Source organism: Daktulosphaira vitifoliae, unplaced genomic scaffold (genome assembly GCF_025091365.1).
Source record: "Daktulosphaira vitifoliae isolate Bord-2020 unplaced genomic scaffold, ASM2509136v1 Scaffold_5, whole genome shotgun sequence".
NCBI lineage: Eukaryota > Metazoa > Arthropoda > Insecta > Hemiptera > Phylloxeridae > Daktulosphaira > Daktulosphaira vitifoliae.
This window is the reverse complement of record NW_026099576.1, coordinates 203,957-221,761: the sequence shown is the minus strand read 5'-3', so window position 1 is coordinate 221,761 and position 17,805 is coordinate 203,957. Positions and strand designations below refer to the sequence as shown.

General features: G+C 35.1%; 2 protein-coding genes across 3 annotated transcripts; one reads left to right on the top strand and one right to left on the bottom strand.

The window, feature by feature from the left end:
* The first annotated feature begins 5,234 nt into the window (after window positions 1-5,234).
* Window positions 5,235-6,479, top strand: LOC126907112 (uncharacterized). The gene has a single exon (XM_050688182.1). The coding sequence runs from the start codon at window positions 5,235-5,237 to the stop codon at window positions 6,477-6,479; it is 1,245 nt and encodes a 414-aa protein (XP_050544139.1).
* An 8,813-nt stretch (window positions 6,480-15,292) lies between these two features.
* LOC126908096 (uncharacterized) lies at window positions 15,293-17,273 on the bottom strand. Of its 2 annotated transcripts, XM_050689981.1 has the most exons (3): window positions 17,020-17,273; window positions 16,365-16,955; window positions 15,293-16,295 (listed from the first exon to the last, which is right to left on the bottom strand). In XM_050689981.1, exons 1-3 carry the CDS (start codon window positions 17,030-17,032, stop codon window positions 16,264-16,266), a joined length of 636 nt encoding a protein of 211 aa, XP_050545938.1. In that variant the 5' UTR covers window positions 17,033-17,273; the 3' UTR covers window positions 15,293-16,263. The 2 variants fall into 2 exon arrangements, with proteins under 2 accessions (XP_050545938.1, XP_050545937.1); XM_050689980.1 differs by having other exon boundaries at window positions 16,365-17,273.
* Between the last annotated feature and the right edge of the window lie 532 nt (window positions 17,274-17,805).

Sequence of the window (17,805 nt, the reverse complement as noted above, 5' to 3'; positions counted from 1 at the left end):
ATATATATATATATAATAATAAAAATAAATCTATTTAATTTATGTGGAGAGATTATAAAGTATAAAAGAAAAAAAAGGTTTTGGTACAATCATTAGTATTAATATATTAGCTACAGGAAAATGAATATAAAAACTATTTTTATAATTTTAAAATGATAGTCTATATATATATAATTGATAATATGATTAGAATTACTTTGCTTGTAGAAAATTAACTTGTTAAAGGTTAATTATTATTTAAATAAAATATACTTTTTACGTCAAATAAAAAAAATTTTCATAGTATAACATAAATAAATGATATTTAAAAAAACTGTGAAATGTTACTCTATATACTTTTTTCATTATTTAGTTGTATAAATGATGATGTCTGATACAGTTTGTGGTTGTGGTGCAATATTCGGGGACATCGATAGTCTTCAAAAACATTGCAACAATAATATGAATCATAGACCAACAATTTATAGCACTGTAGGAAAACCTAAAAAAAACTGTTTTCCAACACATAGTTCGGACTCAAATATGGTAAAAGTTACAAAAAAACAGTGTATGGGCTTAGTAGGATCAGGATTCAAAAAAATTAATTCGGCCTTAAAAGGTGGTGTAAGAAATTTTTTTTTGAAAAATAATACAATCGTTGATGACATTGTCGATTTCGTGGTTGAAATAAATCATGAAATAATAAATTTATTAAAAATGTTAACTGTAAAGGGTATGGTAAAATTCAATGTTTTACTGCATACAACGTACTTTCATACTGTAACTGGTGAGTTCAAAGATGTATCATTCAAGTCGCGCAATAAAACAGTAGACTTAGGAACCGATTTTACNTATAAAACAGTAGACTTAGAAACCGATTTTACATCAGTAATGGAAAAAATAACATTAAAGTTGGAAACTGAAAAACAAGAAATGGAAATCAAGCAAAGTGGATGGTCGCTAATATCAATTGATGGTATTTTGTTGAGAGTACATAAATTGAACCCACTGAAGGGATCATCGTATATTGAATTACCATCGTGTATAAAAAACAAAAAGGCTGTTGTAAATATTAAAAACGATGATCAACAATGTTTCAAATGGTCAATCTTATGTCATTACAATAAAAGAGTTAAAAGAAGTGATTGGAATGTTGCATATGTTGAATTAGAACAACGTTTGAACATAGATTTTTTTGGTATTGATTTTCCAACACCAATTGAACAAATTAATCGCTTCGAACGAAAAAATCCTACAATATCGGTAAATGTGTATGCGTTGGACAATAAAAACATTGTTTTTCCATTGCGTGTAACTAAATCCAAAACCGCTACAGATCATATTGATTTACTATACTTGAAAAATAATGAAACTAACCACTATTGTTACATCTCAAAATTTTCAAGGCTTGTATCAAAACAACGCTCAAAAAGTAAACGACAAGAATATCATTGTAAACGATGTCTCAGCGTATTTAACGAGCAACCGTTATTAACTCGTGCGAGTGGGAAAGAGGGACTTAAAGAACATGTAAAAATGTGTGGAAAATTCAAGGAGGCTCNCGTCCGAGTGGGAAAGTGGGACTTAAAGAACATGTAAAAATGTGTGGAAAATTCAAGGAGGCTCGCATTGTTCTACCTATTATCAATGTTCCTTCTGGTGTCACTTTTAGTCCATACATTTTGTCTCTGTTCGGGTTCATTGACCATTGGTGCATGTACTGATGGAAAAACCCATCATCGTGTTCCATATTGTATCTATCATCATTTAAACTTTTCATGGATTGCTGTAGTTGTTGTTCATGTTGTTGTTGCTGCTGTTGCTGTGTCACGATTTTATCCAATGGTGCAATGATTGGTGCCAATTCTCGTTTTACGCGGCTCAATGAATCCGATTCACCACGATGCAATTCCGTGTACTTTTTTCGAACATTTTCCCGGGCTTCCGTCAATAATTTCAACAACGTTTTTTTTTCTTCACGAATTCTATTATTAATAGTACTCATATCGTCACAAATGTGTCAAACTTGTATCTATACCGACCACCGTCACGCGCGAAGTCTAAACAAATCACTGCAAATCCATACCGGTCTTTGTTCCAACAATGTTTGCAAAACTCTTTGAATTCGCCGAATTTCATATCGCAACACACGTATTCATCGTACGCGTGCCGTAGATTAACTTCATCCTGTCGGAACAACACCACCAAATTTGTGTTGTCACGTAACATTTGTTTTTGTATGCGTGATAATGTTTGTGAGAGAAAAAACACGTCAACTCGACGGTGACGTCCACGCGCGAAATAATCACACATTACATTTTGTTTTTCCATAACAACATCGTCGAATATAAAAATAGAATTGGGTAGGATGTTATCCACCGACGGTACATCTTCCCCGTTTTCATAGGTAAACAACTGCACTCCTTGGACACCACGTAAAACTTCCACGAGTAGTTGATACTTGCACTGATGCAACGATTTTGAGTAAACGTATACATTTTCAAATCGAAGTCCGTTGATATCGGTCAGTAGGGTAAACATCAAGTTTGTTTTTCCACAATTTGACGGTCCGCAAATCAATGCACGTATTGTGTTTGGCAATAGTTTACCGTGTTTACTGGATGCAATATCACTACTTTTTTCAAAATTCACGATAGGTAGCGTGAGGGTCTGTTTTTTGAAACGCATCGCACGTCATCGAACCATTACCGTCAATATGAAAATAATGGTTAAACAGAGACAACGTGGAAAACAAGGTGCAGGGATATTGAACAGTTTAATCAACAAATTACCATCCGAAGCCCACATTCCAGGTGTGTATGTGTGTGTGTGTGTGTGTAATTATTCAAAATTATTCTTTGTAAATAGTTTTATCATTATTTTAAATGTTTACCATTTAGGTTATCAATTTGCGGGCCCTGGAACACGGTTAGAAAAGAGATTAAAGCGAGGTGACGTTGGAGTGAACCCGCTTGATGCTGCTTGCCGCAATCACGATATCATTTATAGTAAATACAAGAATCTCGAGGACCGTCATAAAGCGGATAAGGTGTTGGAACATCGGGCTTGGGAACGAGTGTTGGCCAAAGACGCTAAATTGCCTGAACGAGTCGCAGCTTGGAGTGTGACCAACGCAATGAAATTGAAACGTAAACTCGGTATTGGTTTTAAACGAATTGTGCGTGCGGCCAAACTTGATAAAAATGCTCAACAAATGGATTTATTGAGTCTGGCAAAACGATCGTTGATGTGCTGCCATCAAAAAAATCGTTGAAGGCGGCACGACGTGTGGTGAGAAAGAAAAAAATTCCACTGCCCCGTACCATAAACGTTCCGAAAACTAAAGGCGGTGTACTACCGCTTATACCTATATTTGCCGGACTGTCGGCGTTGGGAGCTTTAGCCGGCGGTGCTGCAAATGTGGTCAAGATGGCTACCGAAATTAACCGTAAAGGCAATACAGCGATAAGCATAGGTAAAGGATTTTACCTGCAACCATACAAATCGGGGTCTGGTTTCAAATTGACGGCGAGTACGAAAACTAAGAAAAAGACGTCTCGAAAAAATCATAAGAAAAAAACAAAAAACTAATTTCACAGCTACCCGATCGTGCCTTGTACGATGTTGAAATTGCAAATTTCGGTAGTCGAGCGTTCGATCGTAAAGTGTTTCGTGGCGTGTTCTGTCGTGACAAGTTACCTCAGTCGGGACCGAAAACAATCGAAATGGGTGTAGTGAACTTGGACCTTTCCACTAACCCTGGCACTCATTGGGTAGCATATAGTAAACGTGGTAAACGCATTACGTATTTTGACAGTTTTGGTAATTTACGACCACCGTTGGAGCTGCAACGATATTTTAAAGGATGCACAATCGTGCACAATTATAGTAGATATCAAAACTTCAACGAGGTAAATAATTTACACAATTATTGTGGTCACTTGTGTTTGGAATTTTTAATTGAACAATAACAACATGGCAACAACGGTGACGTTAATCGGCGTGGGATCTGAATTGCAATGCACATTCAATCCACCCATCGATGTCGGTGACAAATGTAAAATTGGACTATTGAGCTTGCATACGTGGAACACGATACCGAATATTGATGAGGATTGTAACAAATTCATTTTCGGCACTGTTGACAAACCAATTATGGTGATAACACTACCGACGGGATCGTACGAATTTGACGATTTACAGAAACGAATTACCGACAAGTACAATGGAGAAGAATACAAGTACAGTATGNAGAGAAGAATATAAGTACAGTATGCAAAAACAATTAGATTTTGATGATCCATTGTTGCCAACGGTTGGTTTGCTCAAGGAAAACAGCAGTGAAATCGGTGACAAAGAGTTGGGTGATCGAAACGTTATTTCTTTCACAGCCGATCGCAACACTATGCGAAGTATAATCAAATGCGATCACGCCATAGATTTTACACACCCACAATCAATCGGTGGAATGCTGGGATTCCGACCTCGTGTATTGGCACCGAAAATGGAACACACGTCGGATTTTCCGTTATCTATTACAAAGGTGACATGCATACGAGTTGACTGCAATATAATTGTTGGCTCGTACCACGAAGGACGTCAATTGCATACATTGCATGAATTCTTTCCAAACGTACCACCGGGTTACCGTATTATCGAATGTCCCAGACAAGTCGTTTACTATCCATTAAACACAAACGTATTGAATACGATTCGAATCACATTGCTCGATCAAGANTAATCACATTGCTCGATCCAGACGGCCAACGTGTCAACTTAAGAGGTGAAAAATTAACAGTACGTCTACACATCAAACAAGATGGATGAAAGTACGATGACGTTATGGGACCGTATAAAACAAATTGATTCCTCACATATTGGATTATTTTTGTGCATACTAGTCACAGTTGTGCAACTATTACTGCTCCTTCAAACATGCGAAAATAGCTGTCAGCTGATAAACAGTGACAATAACAACAACAACAACAACAACAACAGTTCAGCTACAATTTATCGTTTGGAAGCACTGGCTCGAGAACTTTATTCAGTCGATGACCGTGTCTTTATATTGGAAAAACGTGTTGACACTCTTTAAATGCCTCTGAGTTTCAACAAGAGTGTAGTGCACCATCATTTGGGTGATGGCATATACTCTACGACGGAGCAACGGAACAATCGTGTGACGCTATCGCAGCAGCAACAACTCACAAAGGAAAATATTGAATTTTTAAAATCATTAGGTTGTCGAGTCAATCATGGCCGAGTACTTACACGTGTTGGAAAAATGTCAACAAGACGACAGCGTAAAACGTGAATACTATCTAGAACATCAGAGCTACAACAACTCGTACGAACACAACGATGAAATCCGCATCGAGGTACGTAACAAGGAGAAATTCACCGTACCGTGCGAAAGTTATTTGCAAATCGAAGGAAAACTGGAAAAACCACCAGTTGGAACAGTCGGTGAAATGGTTATGGGGCAAAATTTTCTCATGCACTTATTCGACGAAATCAGATTTGAGGTAAATGGTAAAGAAGTGGACAAGATAAAATATGTCGGAGTGGCTACAACCATCAAGGGTTATTGTTCGCTCACACCCAACGACATTCGACGATTGCAACCTGCCGGATGGAAATATGCGCAAATCTTGCACAACAACGATTTCATCGATGGGACTGATTTTGTGGCGCAATGTCCATTGTCTATGTGCATGGGATTTTTCGAACGATACCGACGAACACTGATAAACTGTACTCAGACACTTGTGTTGAATAGATCGAGTACCGATAGCACTGTTGTAACATTTGTTCCACAGACAACAACAACAGACGATAAAGCGCAAGTTGCATCATTGATAAAACAAATCAATGTGAAAATATCGAAAATCAAATGGGTGGTAAAGTACTTTGAACCCAGCGTGAAAACCGAACTGGGTCTTATGCGTATTCTGGACAGCAAGAAATGGCTCCCGTTAGAATTTCAACACTGGGATGTTGCCGTTTACCCATTGGTACCGCAGACAACTCATCACACGTGGTCGGTGCGCACCTATTCGAATGTGGAAAAACCCAGATATCTACTTATTGCCATGGGTAATGAGAATGAACACATTCTTGGAGATTTCGATCACTGTTCATTGAGAAACGTCAAAGCGTATCTGAATGCGGACGAATACCCATACGAGAACCAAAACGCCGATTTCGACAACAACAAGTATACAACCTTCTACAACTCGTACACTCAATTCCAAACAATGTACTACGGTCGTAAAGATCCGTACCCTCTACTAGATTATATAAATTACAAAAAACGTGGACCCATAGTTGTGATCGATTGTTCTAAACAAAACGATACCGTCAAGACTTCAACGGTTGATCTACGTTTGGATTTCGAATGCTCTAAACAGTTTCCCGATAAAACATCATTGTATTGTGTAATTATTCACGATTGTCATATGGAATACAACGCATTTATGGGTAAAGTACGAAAACTCTAATGTATATACAAATATATTTTTATTATTGTATAATTTACAGTATAGTATAGAAACAAAAAAATGTATAAATATATAATTTTTATTAATAAAAACATAGTTATTTTGCAAACTTGTTGTTTTTTATGTTATTTTATTTCGATTATCCTTGAATTTGACTGGAAAAGTCATACATAGGAGGTCTTTCTTGTCAATTTTCGGCAAAGCATCTATACCTAAAAATGATCTATTTGTAACCAATTCTACCAGATCGGAAAAGTAATACAAGTGCTGAAATTTTTATAAGTATTAGAGTTAAGATGAAAAAATCAAATATTTTTTAACATACTTTCATGTGTGGATAATTGAAAATAGTTTTCGAGATATTTTTTAGACATTTAGCCATAAATCCCGTACAACAAATTTCATAGAAATATAACAAATCCGGCGTTTTAATTTGGGGAAAAATGATCGGTTTCTTTTCAACCACCATACGATCAATTGAAGACTGAAGTATAACCTTTATTTCATGTAAAATACGCGGACGTATATGAAACAATTGTCGATGTATTTTCTCAAATAACATATCTTTAAAGAAGTACAATTGCGCAAACTCAGATGTATTCATCAAAAATATACAGTTGTCATCTCGTTTTGACTGAAACAGTAATGTATCTTTTCGGGTAATAGTTTGCACCCACTGTGTCAGAATCACCTTAATGTTTTCATCTTGCAAAAGTAGTATTCCGTTTAAATTTTCCGTTATCGATAAAATATATCCGCACATTGAATACATTTTATGTAGTAAATCGATAGTGATAATAAGTTCTTGATGACAATTTACCAACTTTACTTTTGGCCAAAATGAATCGTCAGGATCCAGACCAATGTATACGCGAGACATTTGTGAAATGCTATATATTGATGAATCGATCAAGTCGTTGATTTTATTGAATTTACACCTTGGTGTAGCCATTGTGATTAAAGTCTCAAGGTCCAATAGGCGTTACTATCGCTGCGATTCGCATTCACCGTTTTTTCAATTGTTTCAATTGAATCCAAAAGTTCGTAATATATTCGCTTCACAACTGAGCATGCACATTCAGGATTGTCCGAATTTTTTCCTACATTCAATAATTCACAACCCTTGTAGTGTAAAAAGTCTCCACCGGTACTGTTAACTTTATCTCCTAGACGTTCCGCAAAATATTGCAAATCTCGACAATTTTTCTATAATTTACTGAATGGTTTAAAAACTCTATCTGTCGGTTCGTTTTCACCAAGACAAATCAATTTATTCGATATATTACTTAAATAATCCATCTTACACGCACAATAGATTAACAAATACTGAGAACCGATTAGTAGTCAACAGACAATGTTGCTGCTGCACGACACCAAACTTTCCAAACATCTGTTAGACATTGGAATCTCGATGACGAATGAGGTGTATTTTATGGATTACACGACTATGGCTTATACCCCGTCGACGACGACGACGATGGCGGCGGCGGCGGTGGTGACGGCGGCGGTTGCGATGACACAATATAACGCGCGACCGTTTGATGTACAACTCCGGGGGGGAGGGTGTAGGCAGGGGCAGAGTCTTTAACATTATTGTATGTGACGTGATGACCTTAAGGCCGATTATATTACGTAACACCTGTGATGCTCCTGATTGAGGGGCACGCGTTGCTGCATACGTCACACCGACAACGACGTAACGCCGAGTCAGCTGACCACCTACCCTCCGCCAACCCACATTATTATCGCAATTTTAACAATAACACACTTGATTTACGACTTTAACAATTACGATTGACCTTAATTAACCATTTAATTACCCATTAACACTCTTAATTTATTACTTTTTGATGACGTATGACACTAATTACCATGGCGGCATCCTTTGATCCCCAGAACCCGCTATTTAGATACTACTAAACTTCCATATACACAGTGTAGGATGACGGCTGATAAATGTGGCATGACCTGCATCCGACCAGGACCCTAGCTTAGACGAGTTATCCGAGAAAAAGTCAGAAAAAACATATTTGCGAGGTAAATTTGACTCTTTTAGCCAAGTTAAGAACGGTAAAAGAGCAACAACTTACTCGGAGAATATTGCTATTTTCGACATTATAAACTGGCAAGCTGAAGATGCAACATTGGCCCAGTATGTCTGGAAGCTCTGGAGTTGCATACTAATTTACAGGCACTTACACCAAGAATATTACTTGCAAGATGGTATTTTGCTAAAAGGCCCGGTAAATAACGGAACAGACGCGAAGATTAACGTCGTTCCTTTGGACATGTCAGATCACCTACTATGGAGGTATCATGACCATGTTTCTGCCGGACACCCAGGGTGGAAAGAAACTTACCGGAGCATTGGTAATTGTTTCTTCTAGACCGGTATGAGAGAGTCGGTACGTCAATATGTCACAAGAAGTCATGTGTGCGCTTATATTAAACCACTTAACCGGAAGCAAAACGACCCGATGCGACCAAGACAGCCCTGCCAGCCATGGGAGGTTGTTAGTATTGATCTAATGGGGCTGTACCCAAGATCTCAACGCGGTAAGACTGGCTTAATTGTAGCAACAGAGTGCTATAGTAGATGGATGGAAGTATACCCCCTAGGCCACGCCACTAATAAAACGATCACCGATACTCTAGAAACAGAGTTCATCTCACGTTTTGGCTATGCTAGAGTACTTCTCTCAGACAATGGAACACAGTTCGTCTCCAAAACAACGGAGGAAGCACTGGAGAAGTGGGGCACAGAAAGATGGACAACGACAATTTACTATCCAAGAGGAAACCCAGTAGAACGACGAAACCAAGATTTGAAAAAATGTCTTCGTACAGCTTTGGTTGACAAACCACATAGTTATAGGGACAGAAATATTCCCGAATATACTTTATTTAATAAGAAATCGTCGGAACAGGTTAACAGGGAGCACCGCCATTGAGCAGGCCTTTGGGCGAGAAGCCAAAGATTCTAGCAATTGGCTACTGGACATTATTTTTATGGGTAAACAACCGGACTCGCGGAATGACAACCAGAGATAAGTAGAAATAACTGTGGATCGGGTGAAACTAGCCGAAATGTGGGAGCTGCGGAGCCAACCACTCTTCTGCGCAGACTTCGACTGAGGCCAGACAAATCGAGGACAACGTATTAGAACCGGACAAAACCGGAGACGGTGAGAAGTCTTGCACGATCGCGGGAGCACAGGCTTCCTCTCACTCGCCAACCAAAGCAACAGGCGCAGGAGCAATTGGAGCAGACACGTAGAAACCACCGTCATAGCGTGCGGGACGCAAACGGGCGTTTCAGACCACGAGTCACAAAGTTAGGGCTATCAACGATGTCGCCAGCTCCGGCAACCCAGGTCAGGGAGATACCCCAATGTGACCGTGGTCCAACAACCGAGTCTTCTGGTTATGTTTGTCGGTGAAGACCGAAGGTACATCACTAATGTGCATGGACTTCGTGCAGCCGGACGAGATGGAGATGGAGCTAGAAGACGCAGTTTTAAATGCCCCAGAGATTGTGGTCCCGGACTCCTCTGAGTTGGAGGAAGGGCCAGCAGACCAGTTGACTTAGGTCAAGAGGTTAGCCACACGGTTGGACTGGGGGGTGGTATGACGCAGTCACAGCGCATTTCCGGCTTTACTGCTGGATGGTGACTGCGACACAGCTACCTCTCGTCGCCCGATAGGTCGCGTGACGTCGAGTGACCGCCGGTGATAAGAACCAGATATGGGTTGACATCACTTACTCTTGTGACTCCCTTACGAAAACCTATCGAATTTATACTAATTTGAAATATATTTTAAGTAATACTTAACTACCGTTGTTTGGGGGTATTTACAATAAATAACTTCACCCGATCATCACACCCTTTTAATGGCCTAGCTTCTTGGTATACCACTCCAAGGCTGACTAATCTGTTAGTATGTATGTGGAAAGACAACCCCTCTTGGTGGTGGGAGGGTTCGTTTGCGTAAAACCAGTGATCTATGTAGTACTCAAGTGTGTACGTGTATATACAGGGTGTTCAGTAAGTCAGGAAACGGGTTTCTATTGTTCTCATTGTTTGTAACAATGAGAACAATAGAAACCCGTTTCCTGACTTACTGAACACCCTGTATATGTAGATGTGTATCCCTACTCTAAATAAATAAACAATTCCAAAATTTATAATGATTAATAACAAAAATAATAACTATTATTTATAATAATATAAAAAGATAGCCCTTTTGGTTCAACAACAAAAATTAATATTATCAATGACAAAATGAAACTCTAAGATCAATGAAAAATAAACAATTTCAACAATAACAATTATACATAAAAAAATACATCTCAGAAAACTAACAAATTTAAACTATAAAAACAATCAATAATGATGTAAATTTCAATTATTAAATAACTACTGCTGGCTCAAATCAATAAAATATATAAAATAAACCAATAATATTAAATTTAGCCTTTCTGACTCAATAATAATCTTAAAACTCAATGAATAACTTATATGATATTAAAAGAAATACTGATAGTAATGATTAGCTAATTACTTATTCTGGTGGATCACTGAACAGATGCACAAAAAAATAACACTAATACTAATAATCAATAATTAACTCATAATATTGTAGTAATACAAAAATAAGCAAAGGGGTGTTAGGGTATTTTGACCAAGGTTGGATATTTGGAGATTTGGTCAATTCAGGAGCTTCTAGGTTCTATCGGGGTTTTAGAGTCCAAGGGTTTAGAATAATAAAGAAAAGTAGATATAAAAGAAATGATTAAAGTTCTACTTTATTGAATAATAAAAAAAAACTAATTAATTGATAAGAACCTTTAATAGGACACTAAGGCAACGAGGCGGTAATCCGACCCACGAACACTCTGTAATGTGTATATATATAAAGTACGAAAGAATTAGTAAAATTACTAAAGAGAATATTGATCTATTGCTTTACCATTCTTTACTCAGATTATTAATTCTAAATAATTAGGATAATATGAAATTACTTACTCCTTTTAGGTAGCTTGTTTAAAGACCGTCGATAATTAAAATATTAAATGTGTAACTCTTTCTTTTTATTGTGCTATTTTGCACACACGAAATTTATGTAATATATCTTTTCTAATTAAGTCTAGACTCAAAATAGTTATATTTTAATATCGTGTTAAAGTATACCGAAGACAACACGGGGTTGCGGTTAATTGAGAAAATGCACTAGACAAGAGAGTTCTGATTTCAATATTGAATTCAGAACTTCAAAAGTAAAAAGGTGCTTCTTTCTGAAATTCAGCGCCTTTTTATATTGTATTTTAATCTATCTATCCTCTATCCTGGGATGTTGTCGTCAGCGCTTTTAGCGATTTTCAGTTTATTGTGTTAAAATGGAAATAACATGATAATTATTTTAAGATATGATTCATAATATTATAGTAATCAATTTAACACATATATACATATATAATAGCTAGTACAACAGTGTATATGTTATGACAGATAAATGAATTATTTGTTTGTATACAATTAATATAAAAAACAGATTATAAAATTTTTTTTTCGTTGATAAATGTCTGATGCGTAATGCAAAACATTAGTCATATTACAACAATATTATCTAACAAATATTCCTCTGATTTTTGACTCGAACAATATACACATGACCCTTCTGGCTAGTGATGTACTAAAAGAAAAATTACACTAAATACTCAAATCTGTTCAGTAGCTCACACTCAATAGTAACACTTGACACAAATAATAAAAATACTCACTTCTAATTGGAATTGGCCAGCTACTTCTTAACTTAAATGCATGCAAATAATAATACAATTTAAACACTAAGAATACAACACAACTTTTTAACATAAATCTCAAACAAATATTATAATTCCATAAATATCATAGTATAGACTAAAATTACGACTAATTAATATAAAGGCACTTGTGGTCACTATGAAATAATACTCAATAATAAATGTACGATCCAAAATCTTTATTAAGCATTCAACAACAATAATTTTATCGAACTTAAATCTAGTTGAAAAATCTAATGTGATATGTATGTGAGTAACAGATGGCAATCTGATTGAAACGTAATCAGAACCGCTATCAATCGTCCTTGAAGGGAGTACAAGTCAGACTATTGGAGCTGACAATGACAGACCGGATAATGCACTGGATAATGCCGAGGACAATAAAACCGAGTGGAATTTCTCACAGGATATGTACACATCCTTATGTTCGTACCTTGACGAGTACATGGCCAACATTGAGGAACTAGAGAACACAGTGTCCTTCGAGCGCGACCATATTGCCCGGCTGGAAACAAAGGTGGACACATTGACGTCGCAAGTTAACTTACCTACCAATAATGTGGAAGGAGTACTTGGCAGTACCAATAGGAGAACCATACCATTACTTCACACACTTAGGCAAGTTATGGCGGACAGAACCGACACACCAAAAGTCTAGTCGGAAGGAGATGAGCAGATGGCCGTCCTGGAAAGTTTCGACCGAACGGCTCAACTGGACCACTATCCCTCTTATCTGAGCTTTGAGGAAATGATGAGTTCTCCGGTGAACTACACCGGACTTTGGTGGAATAAAATCATAGAAAACAGTTTTCCGGTGAAAAAACAAATTTACCCCGTGAAAACGGCCGGCACCCTGGGTTACATCAACTGAGACACCCTTTCTCCGGTGAAAATTCTAATTTCTTCGGTCAGAAACACAATACTTTCGTTTCAAATCAAGGAATGACTGGTATTACCGGAGTAGATCGACCCGAAAGACGTTTCCGTCCGCACATTAGGACCAGAGAGTAATGAAACTTTACTTTTAACGAAACATCGTTACTGTTACACGATAGTCAAACATTGACGCGTGATTCTCTGTCGGAGTTTTCCGGAAAAAAACAAGAAGACCCCAACGCTTTAATTGAATCGGTCGTAATCGAAGCGAATGTACCGTACCAGAAGTGGGTACGTGTGTTGGACCCACAGTTAAAAGTAGAGGCAGCTTACAGGTGGAGTACCATACTCTGCTTGAACGCCACATGGACTATGTTCCAACAACAATTTTTGAGGAAGTTCAACAGCAATGGTATACTGACCCAAGTATGAAATGAATTCCAATGTGCTCAACAAGGCCAGCGACAATCTCTAGGGGAGTTCGTATTGTGGAAGAGCCAGCTAGCCCGTCAACTCGACTCAAGGCTCACAGAGTACGAGTGGGTCGATCTAATAATAGGACTGATGCGCAGTGACTACCGGGTCCACGGAAGAGTAAGACGCCCGAATTCAATGGAAGATCTGCTAGAGCTGGTTAGCGACTTGGACACAGAGGACTTTTTACTGGAACGGCGGCCCGAAGAAAAGAAGTATTCCGTGGAAGGGAATAGATTCAAATTAGCAAATAAGAAACCGTCACCGTTGAAAGAGGTTGTTAAACCGGAAAAAAGTGTTATAAATAAATAACACGACAGTTAAGTATTACTTCAAATATATTTCAAATTAGTATACAGTTCGAAGTAAGTCTTATTCGATAAGAAAATTCTACAAATATGTGGGGGTACTTGATATTAGTTAAGTTAAATAAAATATTTAATTAAATCACATATAATAGTACATGGAAATCATTTAAAAAATAATGAGGATTTTTTGACATGTATTAATAAAATAACTTAATTTTTTTTGTCATACGCAACAACTGCATGAAAAATTAAAAATGCATTATTTTGTGTCTTCAAAAAATAAATAAAACTTATATTTATAGATATAAAATAAAATAATTATTATTTGTATACAAAAATATTACACGACTTAGTAAAACCATAACGTCTGAGCTTAATATATAAGATATACGTAATTAAATATTTATAAAATAAATTTTATGTAAAAAATAATTAAAAGTAAAATGTTGTACATAAAAAAATTATAGTTTTTGAATATTAATATAATCGTCAAAGAAACTTAAACTATCTTCTGCTGAACAATTTTTTAGTCGTAAAAATGTATAATTTAGTGTGAAATCTAATTCACGTTTTAAATGAAAACTTGAATTGAGATCGTTAATCAATTTCCAATTATAAAAATATACCAATCCTGTACAATTACTGTAACGCATCATAAAATTACCACATGATTCAATATATTTTTTTCTCACAATAGAATTGACTGGATTTTCATTGCAGAGAGAATCAATATATAATAATAAGTCATTAATTGGTTCAGTTCGTAAGTTATATTCGGTAAACTTTTCGTTCAAAAAAAGAAAAAAATTTTTACTTTGCTGAAGAAGTGAATTAATATCACGCCTTTTTCTTGGTATCGCAAATTTCGATGTAATTGCGCAAAGCGATGCATCGTTGTGATTCCAATACTTTCGATAACATTTCTAATCCAAACCAAACCTTCGAAAAGATCATCTCTATTGTCAATAGTTTCTTTCATAACCTCACCCAGAGTTTTTCCAAATACTTCCGTAGTGTAAAACCCAATAGGAGCAGTTCCTTTGTAGGGTTTACTTTTATCTACGACATCGATGTCGTCATTATTGTAAAATAAATGTTCATCAATTACTTGAACAGTTTCTGGATCAGTGTAAATTGTATTTCTAAGTATTATTAAGTCCATCAGATTTGAATTATCTTTCCTGTACTTATCTACTTCATCTTTGGTAAGGTTATTCATATCCAGTAAATAACATGTTTTAATGAATAAAATTAAAGTATAAATTATTAAATTCATTATAAAAACCAAATACTATACTATAATATAATAAATCCAACTTCAATTTTTTNAATACTATAATATAATAAATTCAACTACAAATTTTGTAATGTATTAACTTTTTTACCTATTTATAATATTTAAGCCCGGTTTAATGATAAATTTTATATTATTAATATGAAGTGTAATTATGAAGAATTATAATTATTATATGCCGTTTATATAATAATAATAATGGTTAAAAGTTGATCATAAAAATATAAAGTAAATTTTGTAAAACATTTGCGCAAATCAAATACTTTGTCAACATTATTGAAAAAAGATATATTTATACCTTGTGACATCTTACGTCGCAAAAAACAAAAAAAAAAAGAAACAACAAAAAAGATTGTAGTCGACACTGGTTGTTTATAAAGAAAAAAAACCGTTTATTGTTTTTTGAAATACACAAAGAGATAAAAACAAGCGGAGCGTATACAAATATGTAAATTAAAACTATTGAAAACAAAGGAACCCGCTGAAGTTGCCGAAGTAACGTGTCGATCCTTGTTATATACTCGCAGACGGTACGCATACGTTGGTATCACGAAGATGACTTGCTCGACGTATGCAGCGTATCGACGCTGGGCATTTATTGGACTTTACACCACGACGATAACGCGTGTGTGTAACGGTTCGGTTTACAGTGGAGCGGTGACTGTGAAGGAGCTGACACGACCGCGGGGTGTCAAACGTGTGACAACGCCGTGGCTGTGTCAGTTGTGTCACTGATTTGAGGTAGGTTCGGGTAAATAAAAAGTTATCAATAAATCAAAAAGTGCACCATTTTATATTTTTATTTGTAATCATACTATATACTAATATTATAAGGGATAACATAAACTAAAATACGAATCAAATTATTGTGTTAATAATAATTATTAATATCATTGAATAATTATTATTCAAAGATTTATGAAATAATTATTTAATTTTGATTAGTTATAAAGTATAAATATAAATAATAAACACTTATTGATTTTCTACTTGTATTGGCGTTGGAGGCTATGTTGCATCTGTTACTTTAAATTCTAATTCTAAATTCATAAAAATATATATAAGACATTAATTTAAATTTATTATTATTTTTTTTTCATTTTAAATACCTAGTTCAATTAGCTCATGCGGTGCTGGTATAAATGTTTCTTCAGTGATTGGATCAAATTTAAATCCGAGTTTAAAATACTTTTCTTTAATTACTGTACTGACATAACCCTTAATTTTTCTACTTAAGAATTCTAAAAATACTAATTTTACACCTTGTCCAATGATGACTTTATGCTCTTGAACCCATTTGTTCCATAAATAATTTATATCATAAGTTACAAAATTACAATACGATGAAGATTCATTGTTTATATCAAATATTACTTTTTCAGAAAATGAATATATATATTTTAATGCCTCCAAGTATGAAGATATATTATAACGTGTTAAAGTTAGTTTGTTTAATTGGTTAATGATATTTTCTATTCTCTCAAATAAAGCACTGAATATATAGGGTGGTTTATCAATAGTAACCCATGGTCTTTTATGCAATAAATCTAGAGCGTCCATAGCTCCTTTCATCAATGTGGTCATTGGAACAACTACTATGGATATTATGCTTATGAATTCTTCTGTGCAAATGTATCCATTTATTAAGCGTTTCTCTTCTTTAATTATATTTTCACAATTTTGTATAATGTTGCTAATAACTGAAAAAAGATTATTCATAACTTTTGCATATGTACATCCAAGATATATAGTTAAGGCTCTTACTTTTTGATTGCATTTATTGAGATGTGTAGGTATTTCAATCAGAGTTTGTGGATAATGATAACTACTGTAATAGTTTATAAAGATCAAATCATTTAAATTTTTCCATCCCGAAAACATTAGTAATGTATCTAACTGAATTAATGATTTTTTTAAACCTTTTTCTGCTTTTGTATATAAAATCATATGAAATAATAAAATACCAAACTTGTAAAGTTTTAATGAAAACATTGTAAAACAATTATAATTGAAATTTCTTGAACAAATTATAACTTGATAAAGTGTCAGAAGACACGTATTCGTTCTGTTTTACATTTATAAATAATAAGATAAATATTTATGATAAAACATCTGGCGTAAATTAATAAATGTCTTTAATTTTTTAATTTAGAGTTATTCAACTAACTAAATATTTGCTGACAAATTATTCAAGCCAGAAAAATCTTTTCGTAAAAAGTCATCAATATTATTAAAATTATTTACATGTACTATTTAATGTGATTTTATTTAAATTTGAGAGGTAAAGACTTGTGCCACGCAGAGGATTGTGGAGTCGCCACCCTCATGGCTCCCTCGCAATAAGGAGAGTTGGGTCGCCAACCACTTGTGCGAGGAACATGATTATAAAAAAAAAACATCAGGACAATATGTAGATTAAAAAAAAAAAAAGAATATCAAATTAAATAAAATTCACTATGATGAAATAAAACGTATCATTGAAAAAAATTATAATTATATATAATAAAATTTAAAGTATTGTTGTTGACTATAATATGTTGATATCTTGTA

Coding starts and splice junctions, on each gene's coding strand:
- LOC126907112 (XM_050688182.1), top strand. CDS start 5,235: ATGGCCGAGTACTTACACGTGTTGGAAAAATGTCAACAAGACGACAGC.
- LOC126908096 (XM_050689980.1), bottom strand. CDS start 17,247: ATGTTTTCATTAAAACTTTACAAGTTTGGTATTTTATTATTTCATATG. Junction 16,296..16,364: donor GCATGAGCTAATTGAACTAG/GTATTTAAAATG, acceptor TTATGAATTTAG/AATTAGAATTTAAAGTAACA.